The sequence below is a fragment of the Conger conger genome, chromosome 13 (genome assembly GCF_963514075.1).
Source record: "Conger conger chromosome 13, fConCon1.1, whole genome shotgun sequence".
In the NCBI taxonomy this organism is placed as follows: Eukaryota; Metazoa; Chordata; class Actinopteri; order Anguilliformes; family Congridae; genus Conger; species Conger conger.
This window is the reverse complement of record NC_083772.1, coordinates 31,455,045-31,476,393: the sequence shown is the minus strand read 5'-3', so window position 1 is coordinate 31,476,393 and position 21,349 is coordinate 31,455,045. Positions and strand designations below refer to the sequence as shown.

The 21,349-nt window shown below is 46.0% G+C and overlaps 2 protein-coding genes across 6 annotated transcripts in view; one reads left to right on the top strand and one right to left on the bottom strand.

Moving 5' to 3' along the window:
- col4a4 (collagen, type IV, alpha 4) overlaps positions 1-5,242 on the top strand; it is a 39,937-nt gene extending 34,695 nt beyond the window's left edge. Inside the window, exons 43-47 of the mRNA XM_061217382.1 lie at positions 78-212; positions 578-694; positions 792-980; positions 1,264-1,547; positions 2,204-5,242. Coding sequence (XP_061073366.1) covers positions 78-212; positions 578-694; positions 792-980; positions 1,264-1,547; positions 2,204-2,461 — 983 coding nt within the window. The 3' untranslated portion in view covers positions 2,462-5,242. The remainder of the gene's footprint in view (positions 1-77; positions 213-577; positions 695-791; positions 981-1,263; positions 1,548-2,203) is intronic.
- LOC133108011 (rhomboid-related protein 4-like) lies at positions 3,964-21,246 on the bottom strand. 5 transcript variants are annotated; one of them, XM_061217406.1, is made up of 7 exons: positions 18,948-21,246; positions 12,542-12,945; positions 11,923-12,052; positions 11,462-11,547; positions 11,001-11,057; positions 10,275-10,433; positions 3,964-6,408 (listed from the first exon to the last, which is right to left on the bottom strand). In XM_061217406.1, the coding sequence occupies exons 2-7, from the start codon at positions 12,939-12,941 to the stop codon at positions 6,302-6,304; spliced, it is 939 nt and encodes a 312-aa protein (XP_061073390.1). In that variant the 5' UTR covers positions 12,942-12,945; positions 18,948-21,246; the 3' UTR covers positions 3,964-6,301. The 5 variants fall into 5 exon arrangements, with proteins under 5 accessions (XP_061073390.1, XP_061073392.1, XP_061073391.1 ...); XM_061217408.1 differs by having other exon boundaries at positions 12,542-12,914; XM_061217407.1 differs by having other exon boundaries at positions 19,000-21,246.
- Positions 21,247-21,349: the final 103 nt, after the last annotated feature.

Below are 21,349 nucleotides of genomic sequence, written 5' to 3'. Positions count from 1 at the left end.
GCTCCGTAAACTGCACACCAGGTTTTGTGACTACTGGAATACTCTGTCTGAACGGATTCTTCCCGGGGACTTTGCAGGCTGTAAGGGTTCTAAAGGCCACATCGTGACCCCACCGGACAGACCCACATTAGGGAGACCAGGGACCCCTGGTCCACCTGGGCCTCCCGGTATTACTGGCAATCCTGGCCCCCCTGGGAGAGAAGGGCATATAGGTAACGCTCATCTAACCCCAGAGATCTGTCTGCAGGAACAGAATGTGTTCCTGTGTGTATTGGAGTCTCAGTGTGTGGCGTATTGGAGTCTCAGTGTGTGTGTGGCGTATTGGAGTCTCAGTGTGCGTGGTGTATTGGAGTCTCAGCGTGTGTGGTGTATTGGAGTCTCAGTGTGTGTCGTGTATTGGAGTCTTAAGTGTGTATGGTGTATTAGTGTCTGAGTGTATATGGTGTACTGGAGTCTCAGTGTGTGTTTTGTATTGGAGTTGCAGTACATACGGTGCAGAGGAGTCTGTGTTTGCAGTGGAGGGGGAGAGTTTCAGATCATGTTGTGGAGGGAAGTCTCAGTTTGTGTTTTATTACAGGACTAAAGGGCCTGGTAGGATGGCCTGGGGAGCCAGGACCAGAGGGCTTTCCAGGACCCCCTGGACCCACAGGAGATGAAGGTGTGCTTGGACCACAAGGAGGCCTAGGCGCACAAGGTGAGCACAAGGGGTGATTGTCTGAATGCACCTGGCTGGTCATCCTCTCCTCCCCAGTGCAGACAAGAAGGTCCCTGTCTCTCCTCTGCTTGCACAGGTCACCCTGGGCCTATGGGAGACCCTGGAGATCCAGGCCCAAGACAGGACTATAGCTCGGCCTTCGTTTTGGTGATACACAGTCAGTCAGCGGCCATCCCCGAATGTCCGCCGCACACCAGCAGTCTGTGGAGTGGCTACAGCCTGCTGTACTTGGAGGGGCAGGAGAAAGCACACACACAGGACCTGGGTACCTATATCCGATGCATACGCACATCTATCACACGCTGTGATAATTACATGAACACGCAGTGATACTGCTCATACTTTCAAAATGTAAATCCCCCACAGGCAAACGTGCGCAGTCGTATGTACAAACAATGCACACACACTCCACTCATATGCACACACGCATGCACGCTCCCACACACAAACAGAGACTAAGAGAGTTTGCTTCAGCCGGACAGTCTGTGCATGTGTGATTTTGTGTTTGTGCATATTTCTGTGTGAATTGTGTGTGTGTGTGTCCACAGGTAAAGCCGGGTCGTGTCTGAAAGTCTTCAGCACTATGCCTTTCGCCTCCTGCACCATGGCCTCGTGTGACTATGCCAGTAGGAATGACAAGTCGTACTGGCTGTCGACCACGGCGCCTGTGGAGGCGGAGCCTGTGTCAGGGCCGCTGATCGAGGGGCACGTCAGCCGCTGCGTGGTGTGTGAGGCTCCCTCCGCCCCCGTGGCCGTGCACAGCCAGGACACCAACGTCCCACAATGCCCCCCAAACTGGAGGAGCCTGTGGGTGGGCTACTCCTTCCTCATGGTGAGTGTGTGTGCGTGTGTGTGTGTTTGTGTCTGTGTGTGAGTATGTGCGGTGTCTGAGTGTGTGTGTGTGAATATATGTGTGTATGTGTGTATGCGCATGTGTGTGTGTGTGTGTGTGTTTGTGTCTGTGTGAGTATGTGCGGTGTCTGTATGTGTGTGAGTATATGTGTGTGTGTATGCGCATGTGTGTGTGTGTTTGTGTCTGTGTGTGTGAGTATGTGCTGTGTCTGAGTGTGTATGTGTGTGTGTGAGTATATGTGTGTATGTGTGTATGCGCGTGTGTGTGTGTGTGGGTGCGCTGTGTCTTTAAATTAGATCAGCGGTGTCAAGCTGAATTCCCAGGGGGGTTCAGTGTTTTTATGGTTTCCTTTCAATCAGCTGTCGATTAAGAACAAGATTAAAAAACAAGGTGTGTGGCTTTTCAACAGGGAGTCCCCAGACCCCTGAGGGTCCTTGAAGGTGCTGTAGGGGGTCTCTGGCCAGACCTGATATGCAGCTACTACACACAGACTTGCGAAAATATTTCTAACTTAATACTTTTTAACTGACGCTGGGTGTCCCCTGGATGCCTTTGAGTACGCGTGGAGGTCCCTAGATGAGAAAAGGCTGAAACCCGTGTGAACGGGGGCATAACGAGTGCGGTCTCTCGTGCAGCACACGGGCTCCGGCGACGAGGGCGGTGGGCAGCCGCTGACGTCCTCGGGGAGCTGCCTGAAGGACTTCCGCAGACAGCCCTTCATCGAGTGCCAGGGCCCGCGCGGCTCCTGCCACTACTTCGCCAGCGCCTACAGCTTCTGGCTGACGCGCGTGCGCGAGGCCGAGCAGTTCAGCCCCATCGCGCCCGTGCTCACGCTGAAGGAGGAGTGGGAGCAGCGCCAGCGCACCAGCCGCTGCAGCGTCTGCATGAAGTGAGTGACGCCTCCACCGCCGGGCCGGCCCGCCCCCCAGGCCCACTCCCGCCCACATTCCTGTGAGAACTGCACTGAAAATGCACACTGAGTGATTACCTGAGAGGCTGGGAGCACACCGATTGGTTAGCCGAGAGGCTGTGAGCACACCGATTGGTTAACTTCAGAGGCCGTGAGTACTGGTTAACCGAGAGGCTGTGGGCACACCGATTGGTTATCTAAGAGGCGGTGAACACATCATTTGGTTAACCGAGAGGCTGTGAACACACTGGTATTTACCTTCCTTTATAATGTGTTGTATCTGATTTCATTCAATGAACTTACTTGACAAGGTATACAAAATTAGTGAAAAAAAAACAGTAATAGTAGTCTAATAGTGTTGCATACAGCTATGCATATTTCCATTGGCCAGGAGCTCCACAGTCAGTAAGGCAAGCTTCCGCTGGCCCAATGAGGCCCGGTGGAGGCTGCTGGGATACAGGGCTGCACTCCATACTGCTTCCTCACCCCTACACCCCACTGCAGGTGATAACGTCACATGATGTTATTGAGCGGCCAGGAGAGTGGTCAACACCTTCTCCCTGAGCACACTGCAGCAAAACAATGGCATAGATTATCTGACTTTAAAACACTTTAAAATGCAACAAAACGATCAAATATCTCACAAGGGCGTTTTAGGTGATCTATATGAGAGCACAATTACACTCAAATATTACAATTTTAACTGTTTACCATTCATACAATATAGACAATTCATAACCACAAGAACTTTGTAAGACTTCTTTCTGTGTTGTCTTAGAGATATTTTCACTAAGTAGTACTGCATGCGCAGGTGAAACTGAGAAACCCCTTCCTGAGGATGAACACCGCTTCAGACATGCAGTCAAACTGGGCAAACCTTTGCCACCTTACTGTAACTCAGGGGTCCTTCTCATGGTCATCTTGTCATTTGCTCATCTGATTCCAACGGCCGAGTGGGTCGAAGGAACAGCTTGTAATGCAGCCCATCTCTCAAGGGCACAACCAAATGCTGTCCGAATCCGTGCGCTCCACTGTATGTGCTCACCTGTGTGTTTTCATCTGTAGCCTCCCATATTGATTGCCAGGAATCATCTCTGTTTTGGTTGTTGCATTGAGTCCTGGTACTTATTGGCACATACTCTAATTCAGTATGTTGTATATGATATGTGACTTCATTTGTTTCGCTTTCAGTCATACTACAGGGATCGCCTTGCTTACTTGCACACACACACCTTTGTGTTCAACTGCAAACAGTATTTTTTAAAAACATGAATCATCTTATTTTTCTGATTTGTAATCCTCCATCACGTGTATGAGGGGCACAGTCTGACGTTCGCCTGGTTCAGGTGAAGTCCACCATTAGTGACATTAGTCACCCCCACAATCCCCCAAAGTGATTTTGAGGCCACCCTATCTCTTCACAACTCTAATTTCACTCACATTCAAAAAGCTAACTTGCAAATAAAGAAAACTAACACAATACAGTATTAATTACAAGTTATATTCACACATATGACAGTTTATATGTCTTAAACGGCAAACTTTTACATCCTTTTCCTCAATGTTTTTGAACTTTGCATTATTTTCTATTGTATGTACATATGTTTGCACTGTTGCAAAGACCAGGATTTCTTTATATTTTTACTGTAAATGACAAGAGTATTTATTTAGGTATAGATCATTTTGGTGCTATTTGAAATGGTGAACGTGCTTTCTCCAAAGAGGAGGGTATCATGTATGATGTCTCCAGGTTGCTGGAAAGTTTCAGGTTTTCTGGCCATTATGTGGAAAGACAAAGCAGACTACTAGGGTGAGGATGGGAGTTTAGTTTGTGATGGCCCTTCAACATCCAGGGTAGCACTAGGGTCACCAACACCATGGCTTGTTATTGAACACACATAAATACAGTACCAGCTTTAAAATGGCTGGCATTAAAACCCTTCTAGTACTGGATTTTAAAAAAAAAACATTTCACCAGTTTACTTCAAAGCCTTGGCTGATTAAACACTGAATTTATATGTTAAGCCATCCAATAATGTACATGGTTGTGTTCAACAGGTTCATCACTACAGCAACCACATTTTGCTTTATTATGCAATGACCTACATCAAACTGTAGTCATATTAACTCCTGAGTAGCATGTGTCAGTGAGTTGGAGAAAGTGAGCTGCCATTTTTAAATTAACTTCGAACACCACTATGTTCTGGACTCGATTATTTGTACAAGCAGTCAAGAATACTTTCAGTGGTTACTGAAACTGAGTATTTTACACAACCTACTAGTTTGACCTTTGGCATGTCCATATAGTGACGGTTGCTTGTTCATAACAGAGCTGCCACTGTTATTTGCAAAATCAGTGCATTCATAATTAGCATTTAACCAGACGGCTTGTTGTCCCTGAGGACAACCGTAATTGAGTGGTCATTGATAAACAGAAGATAAACCAGACATGACATCATGTGCAGTATTGTCAGCCCACAGCACAGACTGCCACTTATTGTGTATTGTGGCCCCCTTTGGACCTTATGTTGTCTTAGCCAAAGTGAAATCCCTGGGAATTGTAGTCCAGTTATACCAACACCACAGGTCTCAGAATATTTGGCAGAGGACAGATAGTGAAGGTAATGCTGAGGAAATATGAATGTGGTTCAAATGCAGTAGCTGCCTGCGTACTTCACCTTTCAATACATTCTATCTTAAGAGGAGGATTTTAAAATCTTATCAAAGGGTTTATGGATCTTCAAATAAACATTTGTAAGCTGCATCCCTTCTTTGTCATGTTTTCAGTTTGTTTAAAAGAGCTCTAGCAACTGCTGCCTTAAATGGATTGTGCTCATGTTGGATTCTCTGAGCTTTTTAAAAACAGCATGTCCAGTTTACAGCGTTTAGACTTTGCACAGGTCATGCCTGAATGGCACTTTAGTTTGAATCGGATGGACACAAGGGAAGGGTCAGAGCTGATTCTGACAAGTCAGAGATAGACTCATGACAAAGACTGCCAGTCTCTGATTGGTAATCAATCTGTTTGAATTCTCAACAGACACTGCACCCATACTGCACACATCCACCAACACTCCTACAATTTCCAAAAGCGCACACCCAAGCTATATTGGGTATTTCTAATAAATGGCAAGTCAACAGATTTGTCATTCACTAATTCTGCCACACTCACACTGCTATGTACAACTAGTGTTTAAAATTGCCTTTGAGGATTCAGTTAAATGTTTCAGAATAGCTCAGAAATGTATTTACCTGTTCACAAAAAAGATAAATATAAGAAGAAAGTATTTATGTAAAAAAATAAATGAATATATGTACAAATTCTTAACCTTATTCGAAATGTAACATATTGTAGGACATACTGGAATATACTATTGAAAAAACAATATATCTTTTGTAATCAGCACTAGAAATGCTGCAATGAACAGATTATTGTTTCATATCCAAGCAACATCCTTTCAAGCCAAACAAAGTTGTTTTAAATGACTCAGTCCACTGATGTAGGGCAGGACTAAGTCCAGTCCTGACCAGGTTTACTTTCAGTATAATAGAAATGGACTGATTTGCAAAACCGGGCAGATTACGTTATGAGAAACCTTTGCACGGTTCAAAAAGCTGTGACCAAAATAATTATACAAGCGCTTATCAGAGAGTAGAAGATAATCAGCATTTAGCTGGATTGTGAACTTCAAGCTACCTCCAAATTTGTCATATATGTTTTGGCTGTAGTTAAAACTGAGGAAAAAAAACTGGTGCCACCCAAAGTGTGCAGTGTTAACCCTTCCGGGCCCGATCCTCTCCTGAACACTGCATGCATTCCCCGTCAGCGGGCAAATCTCTGCAGTCTGCGTAGGCGAATCTCCTCCGAATGATCTGGTTGTGGTGGTGGGATATGAAACCCGTACGCTGGGCTTTCATGAGTAGCGCCCCCTAAAGGACACATGGAACAAAACACTTCTGAGAAGGAGGACACACATAAAACAGACACATTACACCCCCAGAGTTCATTAAGAAGGAACGGATCACCATCTGGTAATATAATAATTACATCCACACTTCAAAATCCACCTCCTATTAGAAATTCCTGAAATCAGTGGATAGAACTTGAATATCAAACCAAGCATACAGGCCAGCGCTTGGCATTAGCCTAATGGTGGATGTTATGTATGTATGTATGTGTGTGTGTGTGTGTGTGTGTGTGTGTGTGTGTGTGTGTGCGTGTGCGTGTGTCTGTGCGTGCACGCATGCCTGTGTGTGCGTGTGTACGTGCAGCAATGAGGCAGTTAACATTCCAACGTAAGAAGAGAATATTTTGGGGTTTCTGCCAAAGAATTATTCAATGACAAGCTTGTTATTCAAATAAAACGAAAGGTTAAGACCAACAATCATTTTGGAAATAGAATTTCTGCAGTCTGTTAAAAGATCATGAACTGCTGCTTGACCAAACAGCTACTAGATTCCACACAACAATCCTGCAATTACCTAAAAGACTCAAAGATTCAAAGACTCCATGATACGGCCACACAATGACCCAGTTACCTCGCCCAGAAAAGGGAAACCGGGGCCCCCTGCTGGAGCCAGACCCGGGAGGGGAGCTCGTCGGCGAGCGTCTGGTGGCCGGGCCTTATCCCATGGGGCCCGGCCAGGCACAGCCCAAACTGGTCACGTGGGGTCGCCGCCCTGTGGGCTCACCACCTGCAGGGGTCGGCATCGGAGTCGGGTGCTTTGCCCAACGGGCAGTCGGCAAAGGCGGGGATCCAGGCGTGCTGATCCTCGGCGTCGCAGACTGGTTCTGGGGACGTGGAACGTCACCTCTCTGGTGGGGAAGGAACCGGAGCTAGTGCGGGAGGCGGAGCGGTACCAACTAGATATAGTTGGGCTCACCTCCACGCACAGTACTGGTTCCGGAACCAAACTCCTGGAGAGGGGCTGGACTCTGTTCTTTTCTGGAGTTGCTCAAGGTGAGAGGCGCCGGGCGACCCGGCCACTGGCTGAGCGCCACCATGTTGGAGTTCCACCCGGGGAACGAGAGGGTCGCCTCTCTGCGACTACGTGTCACTGGGGGGAAAGCTCTGACTATCATTTGTGCTTATGCACCAAACGGCAGTTCAGAGTATCCGGCCTTCTTGGAGTCACTGGGCGGCATTCTGGAAAGGGTGCCACCCGGAGACTCCATAGTTCTGCTGGGCAATGACGGAGAAACCTGGAGGGGGGTGATTGGGAGGAATGGCCTGCCTGATCTGAACCAAAGCGGTGTTTTGTTATTGGACTTCTGTGCTGGTCATGGATTGTCGATAACAAACACCATGTTCGAGCATAGGGTAGCTCATAAGTGTACTTTGTGGTCGTATCATCAGACCTGCGGCCGTATGTCTTGGACACTCGGGTGAAGAGAGGAGCAGAGCTGTCAACTGATCACCACCTGGTGGTGAGTTGGATCAAGTGGCCGGGGAGGCTGCCGGACAGACCCGGTAAACCCAAACGTGTAGTGAGGGTGAACTGGGAACGTCTGGCGGAGGCCCCTGTTCGCGAGGTCTTCAACTCCCACCTCCGGAGGAACTTCTCACGCATCCCGGGGGAAGCTGGGGACATGGAGTCCGAGTGGGCCATGTTCAAAGCCTCCATTGCAGAAGCGGCAAGCAGGAGCTGTGGCCAGAAGGTCATCGGTGCCTGTCGGGGTGGACACCAGCAGTGAGGGACGCCGTCAAGCTGAAGAAGGAGGCCTTTCGGGGTTGGCTAGCCCGGGGGACCCCTGAAGCAACAGACAGGTACCGGGTGGCCAGAAGGGCTGCGGCTTCGGCAGTTGCCGAAGCAAAAACCCGGGTATGGGAGGAGTTCGGGGACGCTATGGAGAAGGACTTTCGGTTGGCCTCGAGGAAGTTCTGGCAAACCATCCGACGACTCAGAAAGGGAAAGCAGGGCTTGTCTCAGGCTGTTTTCAGTAGGGGAGGAGACCTGCTGACCCGGACTGGGGATATTGTCGGGTGGTGGAAAGAGCACTTCGAGGAGCTCCTGAACCCGAACAACACGTCCTCTGTGGAAGAGGCAGAGCCAGAAGACTCGGGGGAATCTGCACCTATATCCCTGGCGGAAGTTGCTGAGGTAGTCAAAAAGCTCCTCAGTGGCAAGTTGCCGGGTGTAGATGAGATTCGCCCTGAGATGCTGAAGGCTCTGGACATTGTTCGGCTGTCTTGGCTAACACGCCTCTTCAGTGTCGCGTGGAGGTCGGGGACAGTATTTGTAGAGTGGCAGACCGGGGTGGTGGTCCCCATTTTCAAGAAGGGGGACCGGAGGGTGTGCTCCAATTGTCGGGGTATCACACTCCTCAGCCTTCCTGGGAAAGCTTACTCTAGGGTGCTGGAAAGGAGGCTCCGACCGACAGTCGAACCTCAGATTCAGGAGGAGCAATGTGGCCTCCGTCCTAGTCGTGGAACAGTGGACCAGCTCTTTACCTTGGCAGGGTTGCTGGCGGGGTCATGGGAGTTTGCCCATCCAGTCCACATGTGCTTTGTGGACTTGGAGAAGGCTTTCGACCGTGTCCCCCGGGGAACCCTGTGGGGTGTACTGCGGGAGTATGGGGTACCGGGGCCGTTGATACGAGCCATCCGGTCCCTGTATAACCAAAGTGAGAGCCGTGTCCGCATTCTCGGCACAAAGTCAAGCACGTTTCCTGTGGTTGTTGGACTCCGCCAAGGTTGCCCCTTGTCACCGGTCCTGTTTGTGGTATTCATGGACAGGATCTCAAGGCGCAGCCGAGGTGAGGAGAGTGTCCGGTTTGGTTACCTCAGAATTGCATCTCTGCTTTTTGCGGATGATGTGGTTCTGCTGGCTTCATCGGACCGTGACCTTCAGCACGTACTGGAGCGGTTTGCAGCCGAGTGTAAAGCGGCCGGGATGAGAGTCAGCACCTCCAAGTCCGAGGCCATGGTTCTCTGCGGGAAAACGGTGGATTGCTCCCTCCGGGTTGGGAACGAGTCTTTGCCCCAAGTGAAGGAGTTCAAGTATCTCAGGGTCTTGTTCACAAGTGAGGATAGAAGGGAGCGTGAGATCAACAGGCGGATCGGCGTCAGCAGTAATGCGGGCGTTGCACCGGACCGTCGTGGTGAAGAGGGAGCTGAGCCGGAAGGCGAAGCTCTCAATTTACTGATCGATCTACGTCCCAACCCTCACCTATGGTCACGAGCTTTGGGTAGTGACTGAAAGAACGAGATCGCATATACAAGCGGCCGAAATGAGCTTCCTCCGTAGGGTGGCCGGGCTCAGCCTTAGAGATAGGGTGAGGAGCTCGGACATTCAGAGGGAGCTCAGAGTTGAGCCGCTGCTCCTTCGCGTTGAAAGGAGCCAATTGAGGTGGTTCGGGCATCTGATCAGGATGCCTCCCGGGCGCCTCCCTTTGGAGGTTTTCCGGGCTCGTCCAACTGGGCGGAGACCCCGAGGGAGACCCAGAGCCCGCTGGAGAGATTATATATCTCTCCTGGCCTGGGAACGCATTGGGATCCCCCAGGAGGAGCTAGAATGCGTTGCTGGGGAGAGGGACCCCTGGAATACCCGGCTTTGCCTACTGCCACCACGAACCGACTCCGGAATAAAAAATTCACACATTTTAAAAATACTTATCTTACCATCAGTATTCGTAGTTCTAAATTAATTAAACTCTTATAGAATTACTCTATCAACGCTAAAGTTGATCTAACACTAGTTTTGTTGAGTTTTATGTGTGCAAGAAGTACAAGGGAAAAGACGCAGGGCTCCTTGCAATTAATTTTACCCATAATCCTGTGGTGTTGACCCCTCACCTTGGTCTCTCATGCTGGCCCTGATTGCAGCCTCATACTCCTCCTCCTCCGATAGGCCAGTGGTGTAGGGGTGGAGCCCCGGACGGGGAGTGTGGGCCTGGGGGCGCTCGTTCTGGGCGTATGGAGAATTTGAACGTGTCCCAGCGTAACCACTGAATCCTGCATGGTGAACACACACAACCCACCAACAAGAATTAGTATCGCAATGTGAATTAAAACAACCTTGTGTGAAAATTTTAGTATGCAGTATTTCAACAGAATGAGATTCTGTATTGAATAGACCAGGTTTTGCAGACAATTAAGCCTAGTCCTCGGCTAAATTCTATTTTGAATGGAGATTATTTATTCAGGACTAATTTTAGATCAGGACTCATTTCTATCTGTGTCTATGAAACCAGCTCAATATTAGTCATCTGCCATTCCATGAAATTGGCATGAAAAACTGACACTGAAAGCGCACTGAGCAAAGGCCTAAACCTATACAGAAATACAGCTGCCTTTGACCATAAAGACCTCTGCCTGACCTCAAACACACAGGTGAAACAGTCAAAACAACTTAAGATGTTTACTGGGAAAGGGTAAACAATCAGAGCTTATCAACACTGCACAGAAGGAAAGAGGTGAGAGGTAATGACTACCTGAAATTGGTTACCTAATGTGAAGCATAGTGCAGTTGTACTGAACTGAGCCATCTTATTTCCTCATAACACACTTGCACTGTCATACCTGAGGAACTGTAGTAGTGTCTTCGTCCTGCACTGTCTCCAATGACTGTCAAAACCCCTAAAAATATAACAATTTCTTAACTTCACACAAACACACAAAACATCTGTATAAAATGTTACGTGAAATTGGAAATGAGAGGTTGTCCACACATACATTTTTACTAGATAGAATGTATGTTTTAAAAACAATAATAATATTTTACCATAGACAGTCAATTATATATATTATACAGTATATTATAAGCGTACTGTATGACATGGTGTTTAAGTAGAACATACTGTGCACATTCCTACTATAATATAAGAGTATCACATTCATAAACAGGATGCACACATTCAGAAAATTATGGTTGAATTATACAGCGGTATATTCAATATATCACTGCATAATTCAACCGTAACGGTGTAAACGATATGAGAGTGTGAGGACAGGAGAAATGAAGGGAGGTGTGGAGAACACACCTGCACACACTTTCATGACAGACATCAGAGGACCTTCGGTGTAGAGAATGCCCACAAGGAAACCAGCCAGATGTCCCACAAATGTTCTGTGGGGTCAGTGCACTTTCATCAGCACAGTTTACTTGTTACACAGAAACACACACACACTCACACAAAATCTGATGCCCGGAGTCATTGACATAATTGTTGATGTAGCTGGAAAATGAAATTGATTGATTGGTTGATGCAGTTTGCAGTTGTATCAGCAGGGGGCAGTGTAGTTCAATTTAGTTTTTCTACAAAATAAATTCTGTCAGCACCTATTTGTTGTGCCTACTCTGATGGTCTCATTTCATCTTCCCCTCATGCGAATAATGGAAATGTTGGTGTGATGTGAAATTAATGAAATAAAATAACAGGTATGTATAAATTCTGGAAATCTGATGATAGTGCCGCTTTAAACTGGGCCCAGCAGAACTCACCCTGGTAACATCACAAAGAGGATCAGCTCCAGCCAGTCGACATAACTATTGGCCACTGAGAAGCCCATCACGTTAGTGACACCCCCACGAAATTGATGGCTATTCACCACGTTTAAGCCAAACAGCACTTCTGGAAGACCAACAAGCAAAAGTTGGATACTGGGGACAGTAGCAGGAAGGTTATTTCATATTATCCTTTTGTACTTCAAAAGTGAAGATAAGGCTAAAGCTGAGCACTATAGTACTAGAGCAGGGCTACTCAACTCCAGGTCCTGAGGGCTGCAGTGTCTGCAGGTATTTGCTCAAACCATTCACTACACCACCGGATTTCACTCATTATCTGCTTGGCTCAGGAAGTAAGCTAATTAGTGAAATCAGGTGGTGTAGTATATGGTTGGAGCAAATACCTGTACACACAGTGGCCCCCAGGACCTAGAGTTGAGTAGCCTGGTACTAGAGTAATACTGTACCTTCACCTGCCAATGTCTAATCAAATTACATTAATGACAATACACTACTGGTCATACATGGAAAATAATAATACAAACAGAAACGCAGATGCTGTACACACACACACACATACAAACACACACACATACACACACACACACACACACACCTGAAAAGCTCACTGCGCACTGCATGTTGTAGGAGGGGTCATCGGTCAGCTCAGCCAGCCCCTTCTCCAGCAGCAGGTAGACCACGCCCGTGAGCAGGGAGAAGACGGACAGCAGGTAAGCGAACCAGGGCCCGCCCAGCCTGCGCTCCAGGCAGGAGCCCAGCCACAGCAGGGACACCATGTTGGAGAACAGGTGCCAGCCATGGGCGTGGTGCAGGGGGGCCAGCAGTAGGGGGCGCCAGTCCCCGCCCCAGCACGTCTGCACGCTGACGCACGCGCGCGTCAGGGGCACCAGGGGGATCAGGAACAGGTAGGCGTGCAGCCCCAGGGCCGCCAGTGTCACGGGCGGGATGTCCATCACTCTCTGGAACACCTGCAAGGCCAGCAGCAGCAGCCCCATAACCCTGGTGCATGGTAAAGGAGGAAGTGATGGGAAGGGGCTTCCTGCTGATCTCATTGCAGGGCGATACAGTGAAGGACTGACTGTAAAAAAGGCCAGTTTCCTCCCTCACGTGTAACCGCGTGTTTACTTGAAACAGTAAACTGCTCTGGGAATCAGACTTAGCTTTATTTGCTTTCATCCCAAATTCATTCCCTGACCTCCTTGTCTGCCGTACAAAAACCCGCAGAAAAACGGCAATGCTGTTGGGCTTCTACAGCAACTTCCAAAACATGCCGTCGCCCCCAGAACGTACAAATTTCCAGCCCCAGTTTGAAGAGAGCCATTGTGTGCCACCAGGCAGCCACGCGCCAACATCTCTGCACCTCCCACACAAAGCGACATCCAGCCGAGGACTAGGCTTAATTGTCTGCAAAACCTGGTCTATTCTCTCTCTCTCTCTCTCTCGCTCTCTCACACACACACACATTCACATTCTCCCTCTCCCTCTCTCTCTCTCTCTCTCTCACACACACTCCCTCTCTCAATTCAATTCAATTCAAGTTGCTTTATTGGCATGACAGAACATTACAGTTTGTATTGCCAAAGCATATATATATATACACATATATACACAGTGGGAGCATACATTATTTGATCCCTTGCTGATTTTGTAGGTTTGCCCACTTACAAAGAATGGAACTGTGTAGAATTTTAATCATAGGTACATTTTAACATTGAGACAGAATATCACAGAATAATCCACAATAACAACATCATATAAATTTTATAAATTTACTGTTGTATTTTTGCATGAAATAAGTATTTGATCCCCTACCAATCAACAATAATTCTGGCTCCCACAGACCAGTTAGTTTTCCATTAAGAAGCACTCCTAATCTCAACTCATTACCCAAAACACCCGTGTCAACTCGTTACATCATCAATCAGATTCCAATGTTTCCACCATGGCCAAGGACATCAGGGACAAAATTGTAGACCTGCACAAGGCTGGGATGGGCTACAAGAAAATAGGCAAGCAGCTTGCTGAGAAGTTAACAACTGTTGGAGCAACTATTTGAAAATGGAAGAAACAAAAAGTCACCGCCAATCTCCCTCGGTCTGGGGCTCCACGTAAGATCTCACCTCATGGGATATCAATGATCATGAGGTCAGGGATCAGCCCAGTACTACACAGGAGGAGCTTGAAAATGACCTAAAGGCAGATGGGACCACAGTCACGAAGGGAACCATCAGTAACACACTACACCGTGAAGGATTAAAATCCTGCTGCGCGCGCAAGGTTCCTCTGCTGAAGAATGGTAAATGGCAGGCATTTATATAGCGCCTTCATCCAAAGCGCTGTACAATTGATGCTTCTCCATTCACCCATTCACCCATTCATACACACACACACACACACACACACACACACACACACACACTGACGGCGATTGGCGCCCATGCAAGGCCCCGACCAGCTCGTCAGGAGCATTTGGGGGTTAGGTGTCTTGCTCAGGGACACTTCGACACAGCCTGGGCGGGGGATCGAACCGGCAACCCGCCGACTGCCAGACGACTGCTCTTAATGCCTGAGCCATGTCGCCCCATTTGAACACATGTACAGGCCCGTCTGAAGTTTGCCAAAGAACACCTGGATGATCCAGAGGAGGCTTGGGAGAAGGTGATGTGGTCAGATGAGACCAAAATAGAGCTATAGAGACATCAACTTGACTCGCCGTGTTTGGAGGAAGAGAAATGCTGAGTACAACCCCAAGAACACCATCCCCACTGTGAAGCATGGAGGTGGAAACCTTATGCTTTGGGGGTGTTTCTCAGCTAAGGGGACAGGACAACTTCACCGTATCGAGGGGAGGATGAATGGGGCCATGTACCAGGAAATTTTGGGCGACAACCTCCTTCCCTCAGTGAGAGCACTGAAAATGGGTCATGAATGGGTCTTCCAACATGACAATGACCCAAAACATACGGCCAAGGCAACAAAGGAGTGGATCAAAAAGAAGCATATTAAGGTCCTGGAGTGGCCTAGCCCGTCTCCAGACCTAAATCCCATCGAAAATCTGTGGAGGGAGCTGAAGCTTCGAGTTGCCAAGCGACAGCCTCGGAACCATAAGGATTTGGAGAGGATCTGCAAAGAGGAGTGGACCAAAATTCCTCCCAAGATCCCTCCTAAATACATGGAAACCTTATTGCGTAGCCAAGTAGCCTAAATTGAGTTAATTTTTTATTTTGCCTGATTGACTTTTTTTTTTTAATTCGTAGGCTGGAATGCCTCGCGGCAACAATTTTGTTTAAATGTATACTGCTTCAGCCTTTGGCAAGCTACTCAGAAGGGGGCGGCAAGCAACTGGTAGCTTGAGAGCAACGTGTTGGAGACCCATGGTGTAGGACAACGACTTTTCATTGGCAACAGTATTAAACCAACCAACAATATAAAATATTAAGAAGAGCTCTTTTATTTCATGGAGTTAAATCGAAACAATGTCTTCTAGTGCTCATGGACTGATAGCCCTACTGGTAGGCAATATTACCCCGACTTGTATTTGGGGGCCGGCCTTTATTTGTCCGAATCGGCCACGCCCCCGGCTATTATCCGAGGCCCGGCTTCAAATAGAATCCCAGACACAATTTGAGGATTTACTGTAGAACAATAACCAATAGCAGTTAAAAAACTAATGTCAGAGCATAGGAAATTAGTTCCCTGGTGTAAAATCCAGCTATCAACAGCTTAAAATTACCAGCTACCAGCTGTTTCAAAACCTACCTTGAGCTTTTTTTCAGAAGGATTTTAGGCCAAAGCACTAGCACCACAGTCAAATCTGATCCACCTACTGTACCCCACATACAACTATATTCAGCCAATCAGATTAGCCACTCAAGACATTCTTGGACTGGCGTAATTGGCGAGGGGGCCAAGTTGTGAAATGCTGCTACTGTTTCTCATGAGCTCTGGTTGAGGTGCTGCTAAAGCCCTCCATTTTATGGAGCTGTTGCTGTGATGAGCTAGTTAGCAGAGAAAGTACAGGTATGGCTGATATGTAGACACACACACACACACACACACGCACACACACACACACACACACACACACACACACACACACACATGAAACAGCTAAACACACGCTTCCAGGCCCCCAATAATGCTGCCATTTCTGTTAGCTGGTGATTTTAAGCCTGGTTTAAAATGGAGAATTAAGAGTTTGCTCATTAAATTACACCCAATGTACACTTGCTGAAAATAAATAATATGAACAGATCAAAAGGTCTTTTTGATATCATCCATCCATCCATCCATTATCTGAAGCCGCTTATCCTGAACAGGGTCGCAGGAGGCTGGAGCCTATCCCAGCATACATTGGGCGAAAGGCAGGAATACACCCTGGACAGGTCGCCAGTCCATCGCAGGGCACACACACCATTCACTCACACACTCATACACTCATACCTACAGGCAATTTAGACTTTCCAATCAGCCTAACTTGCATGTCTTTGGACTGTGGGAGGAAACCCACGCAGACACGGGGAGAACATGCAAACTCCGCACAGAGAGGCCCAGTCCGACGGGGATTCAAACCCAGGACCTCCTTGCTGTGAGGCGGCAGTGCTACTCACTGCTCCATCCATGCCGCCCCTTTTTGATATCATAACCTGAAAAATCTCAATTAAAAACCTAAATACATTATGACATGCATACAGTGTAGGGCTTTATAATACATGCAATGGACAAATGTCCATTAACTGTGATTGATTACCTAGGAAAACATTAAACTTCCCAAGAGACTACTAATACCCAGTGGAAGAAACAAAACTGTCTTTAGTGTTTTGGAGTAGGAGCATGGAGAACATACATAATACAAACATTACCGACAAAAAATTATAGTTTCAATCTATGGACCCATTTGTCAGAACTTTTTGAGAATCATGAAAATGTCATAACTGAACATGAAAAAAACCAATCAGACTCTGAGCTCATGAACAAATATTTTAAAACTTCTCTGACCTATAGGCCTATAGCATGAGCACGATATATTAAACAAAACAATGTGTGCAGCTTGACCGTTTTTCATTATAAACACGAGTCGTGATTCACAGTGCCTATAGCCTTCATGTGACGAAATGCACATATTACAACAATAGCGTCAATACATGAATAATGTTGTCATTTACAGTAAAATGGGAAGAAAAACATAACGACCATTATACCTTGCCTACTGCCTGCCCTACTGAACTTCTGATTCTGAGTTTTACCCAAGTCATAGCTCCCCAACTGTATTAGCCCTTGCCGACGCTGTTAATTCTGACAACATAAGGCATTTGCAAGCGTATCGTATCTGCGTCCCTCTATAATAAAAACCTAAGCTTTGGGTCAAACAGGTCGGATTTCTGTAGAGCCACTACATATCCACTGGTCAGAATTTGATACAATCAGTGAACAGGACGAACTGTCGAGATGATCTTTACGAATAATCAATCAGCAGATGCAATGCAGTACCGTAAATCCTCAAATTGTGTCCGGGAATCTATTTGAAGCCGGGCCTCGGATAATAGCTGATTCGGACAAATAAAGGCCGGCCCCCAAATACAAGCCGGGGTAATATTGCCTACCAGTAGGGCTATCAGTCCATGAGCACTAGAGGACATTGTTTCGATTTAACTCCATGAAATAAAAGAGCTCTTCTTAATATTTTATATTGTTGGTTGGTTTAATACTGTTGCCAATGAAAAGTCGTTGTCCTACACCATGGGTCTCCCAACAAGTTGCTCTCAAGCTACCAGTCGCTTGCCGCCCCCTTCTGAGTAGCTTGCCAAATGCTGAAGCAGTATACATTTAAACACAATTGTTGCCGCGAGGCATTCCAGCCTACGAATAAAATAAAAAAAAGTCAATCAGGCAAAATAAAAAATTAACTCAATTTAGGCTACTTGGCTACGCAATAAGGTTTCCATGTATTTGCAGCACAGCGCACGTTCAATGAAAGCGGCTGCCTTGGCTCGCAATGAACAGACGGGTGGAAATCCCGACACTCTTTCAACTACATAAAACTTAACAGCGAACCATCAAATACCCCCCAGATTTCAGTGCCCATCAGTCCCAACATTTAGCAATAGAATCAAACAGTCCAAAAGTAAATGAAATCCCAAACCAAAGCGAAAATCTTTTGATAGCCTACCGGTATGCTGATCCAAACGAAACGCATGTCTCACAATAAAACTTTAGGAAAAAAAGATCCTTAACTTGCTGTTATCTACGCTAATTTGTTATTGTTCATGAAGGCGTGTCTGGCGAGTTGTTATTTTATGGATTCTGGACTTGCATGTGATTTATTGTGTTCGAGAATATTTGCAATAAACTAAGTCTGTTAAAATTGACACTACGGACTTACCAAACGGTGTTCCTGATTAGCCTACACTAATTGATTTCTGAACGGTTACAGGAAGTGTTGAACAGTGTTGGCCCACTTTAAGTGTAGCCTTTTACTTTATTTCTAAGAATAAAATTCTACAACAGAAGCCTAATAGGAAATAAAGGCCTGCCTCGAATAAGGCCTGTGGTTTGTGCAGCCTAAGTGAATAAAAGACCCCGGCCACAATTTGAGGATTTATGGTACCCACCCAACAGCATGCAGTTATACTTTCACGCAGTGTGTCAACGTCGTATCTGACGCTGTTAAAATACGACAGACCAGGAAATGAATACGCTCCTGTGATAGTAGTATGATCTTGTTTAAACGAGAGATTTAACGTCATTATATGCACAAATAGGCTGAACATTTATCCGAACAAAGCTAATGTAGCTCAACGTTACTACTAATACAACCTCTGTGTAGACTTACCACTGTCTAAAATATACTGTAGCCTATCAATAGGCATAGTTCATCAAACAAAATAGTATTGACGCCCAATTTGGCCAATAAACTAAAGCCCAATTTATACCTCCTTGGCTCACGGCTCACAGCCATGAGCTCCGGCCATTATCGCAAAATAAACCCTTTATGTAATCACCTCAGTTTAAGTAGCACTGTAAATTATCTATGACTGCAACAGAATATTTTACTTCTGGTTTTCTGTTTTTCTTGTGTGCTGGCAATCCTTCGATTCGACTCCAACCACAGAACTGTAAAAGAACCGTCGCTCCCAACACACGGAAATGGCACTTTACTTTCAGTCTTAAACATTTGTTTGACCACTTTTGGACACCGCTTAAGTTTCATTTAACTTCGTCATTTCTGGGTCTTGTCGGACGTATGACACTAAATTTAAAAGTGACGATTTGGTCACATGATTTCAACAAAATATCTCCCCTTTAAGGCGAGAACCTTCGAAAATGTCCGGAGCGCGAACCTAGAATATCTAAACTATATTGATCGCCTTTATGTGTGCAAGTAAGCAAGGCGCCTTCATCGCTTACTTGCACACACACACCTTAGTGTTCAACTGCAAACAGTATTTTTTAAAAACATGAATCATCTTATTTTTCTGATTTGTAATCCTCCATCACGTGTATAAGGGGCACAGTCTGACGTTCGCCTGGTTCAGGTGAAGTCCACCATTAGTGACATTAGTCACCCCCACAATCCCCCAAAGTGATTTTGAGGCCACCCCATCTCTTCACAACTCTAATTTCACTCACATTCAAAAAGCTAACATGCAAATAAAGAAAATTAACACAATACAGTATTAATTACAAGTTATATTCACACATATGACAGTTTATATGTCTTAAACTTTTACATCCTTTTCCTCAATGTTTTTGAACTTCGCATTATTTTCTATTGTATGTACATATGTTTGCACTGTTGCAAAGACCAGGATTTCTTTATATTTTTACTGTAAATGACAAGAGTATTTATTTAGGTATAGATCATTTTGGTGCAATTTGAAATGGTGAATGTGCTTTCTCCAAAGAGGAGGGTATCATGTATGATGTCTCCAGGTTGCTGGAAAGTTTCAGGTTTTCTGGCCATTATGTGGGAAGACAAAGCAGACTACTAGGGTGAGGATGGGAGTTTAGTTTCTGATGGCCCTTCAACATCCAGGGTAGCACTAGGGTCACCAACACCAGGGCCTGTTATTGAACACACATAAATACAGTACCAGCTTTAAAATGGCTGGCATTAAAACCCTTCTAGTACTGGATTTAAAAGAAAAACTACATTTCACCAGTTTACTTCAAAGCCTTGGCTGATTAAACACTGAATTTATATGTTAAGCCATCCAATAATGGACATGGTTGTGTTCAACAGGTTCATCACTACAGCAACCACATTTTGCTTTATTATGCAATGACCTACATCAAACTGTAGTCATATTAACTCCTGAGTAGCATGTGTCAGTGAGTTGGAGAAAGTGAGCTGCCATTTTTAAATTAACTTCAAACACCACTATGTTCTGGACTCGGTTATTTGTACAAGCAGTCAAGTATACTTTCAGTGGTTACTGAAACTGAGTATTTTACACAACCTACTAGTTGGACCTTTGGCATGTCCATATAGTGACCGTTGCTTGTTCATAACAAAGAGCTGCCACTGTTATTTGCAAAATCAATGCATTCATAATTAGCATTTAACCAGACGGCTTGTTGTCCCTGAGGACAACAGTAATTGAGTGGTCATTGATAAACAGAAGATAAACCAGACATGACATCATGTGCAGTATTGTCAGCCCACAGCACAGACCGTCACTTATTGGATGAGTGTTTAACAAGCGGGCCCCCTTTGGACCTTATGTTGTCTTAGCCAAAGTGAAATCCCTGGGAATTGTAGTCCAGTTATACCAACACCACAGGTCTCAGAATATTTGGCAGAGGACAGATAGTGAAGGTAATGCTGAGGAAATATGAATGTGGTTCAAATGCAGTAGCTGCCTGCATACTTCACCTTTCAATACATTCTATCTTAAGAGGAGGATTTTAAAATCTTATCAAAGAGTTTATGGATCTTTAAATAAACATTTGTAAGCTGCATCCCTTCTTTGTCATGTTTTCAGTTTGTTTAAAAGAGCTCTAGCAACTGCTGCCTTAAATGGATTGTGCTCATGTTGGATTCTGAGCTTTTTAAAAACAGCATGTCCAGTTCACAGCGTTTAGACTTTGCACAGGTCATGCCTGAAGTGGCACTTTAGCTTGAATCGGATGGACACAAGGGGAGGGTCAGAGCTGATTCTGACACAAGTCTCTGATTGGTAATCAATCTGTTTGAATTCTCAACAGACACTGCACCCATACTGCACACATCCACCAACACTCCTACAATTTCCAAAACCGCACACCCAAGCTATATTGGGTATTTCTAATAAATGGCAAGTCAACGGATTTGTCATTCACTAATTCTGCCACACTCGCACTGCTATGTACAACTCGTGTTTAACCTTGCCTTTGAGGATTCGGTTAAATGTTTCAGAACAGC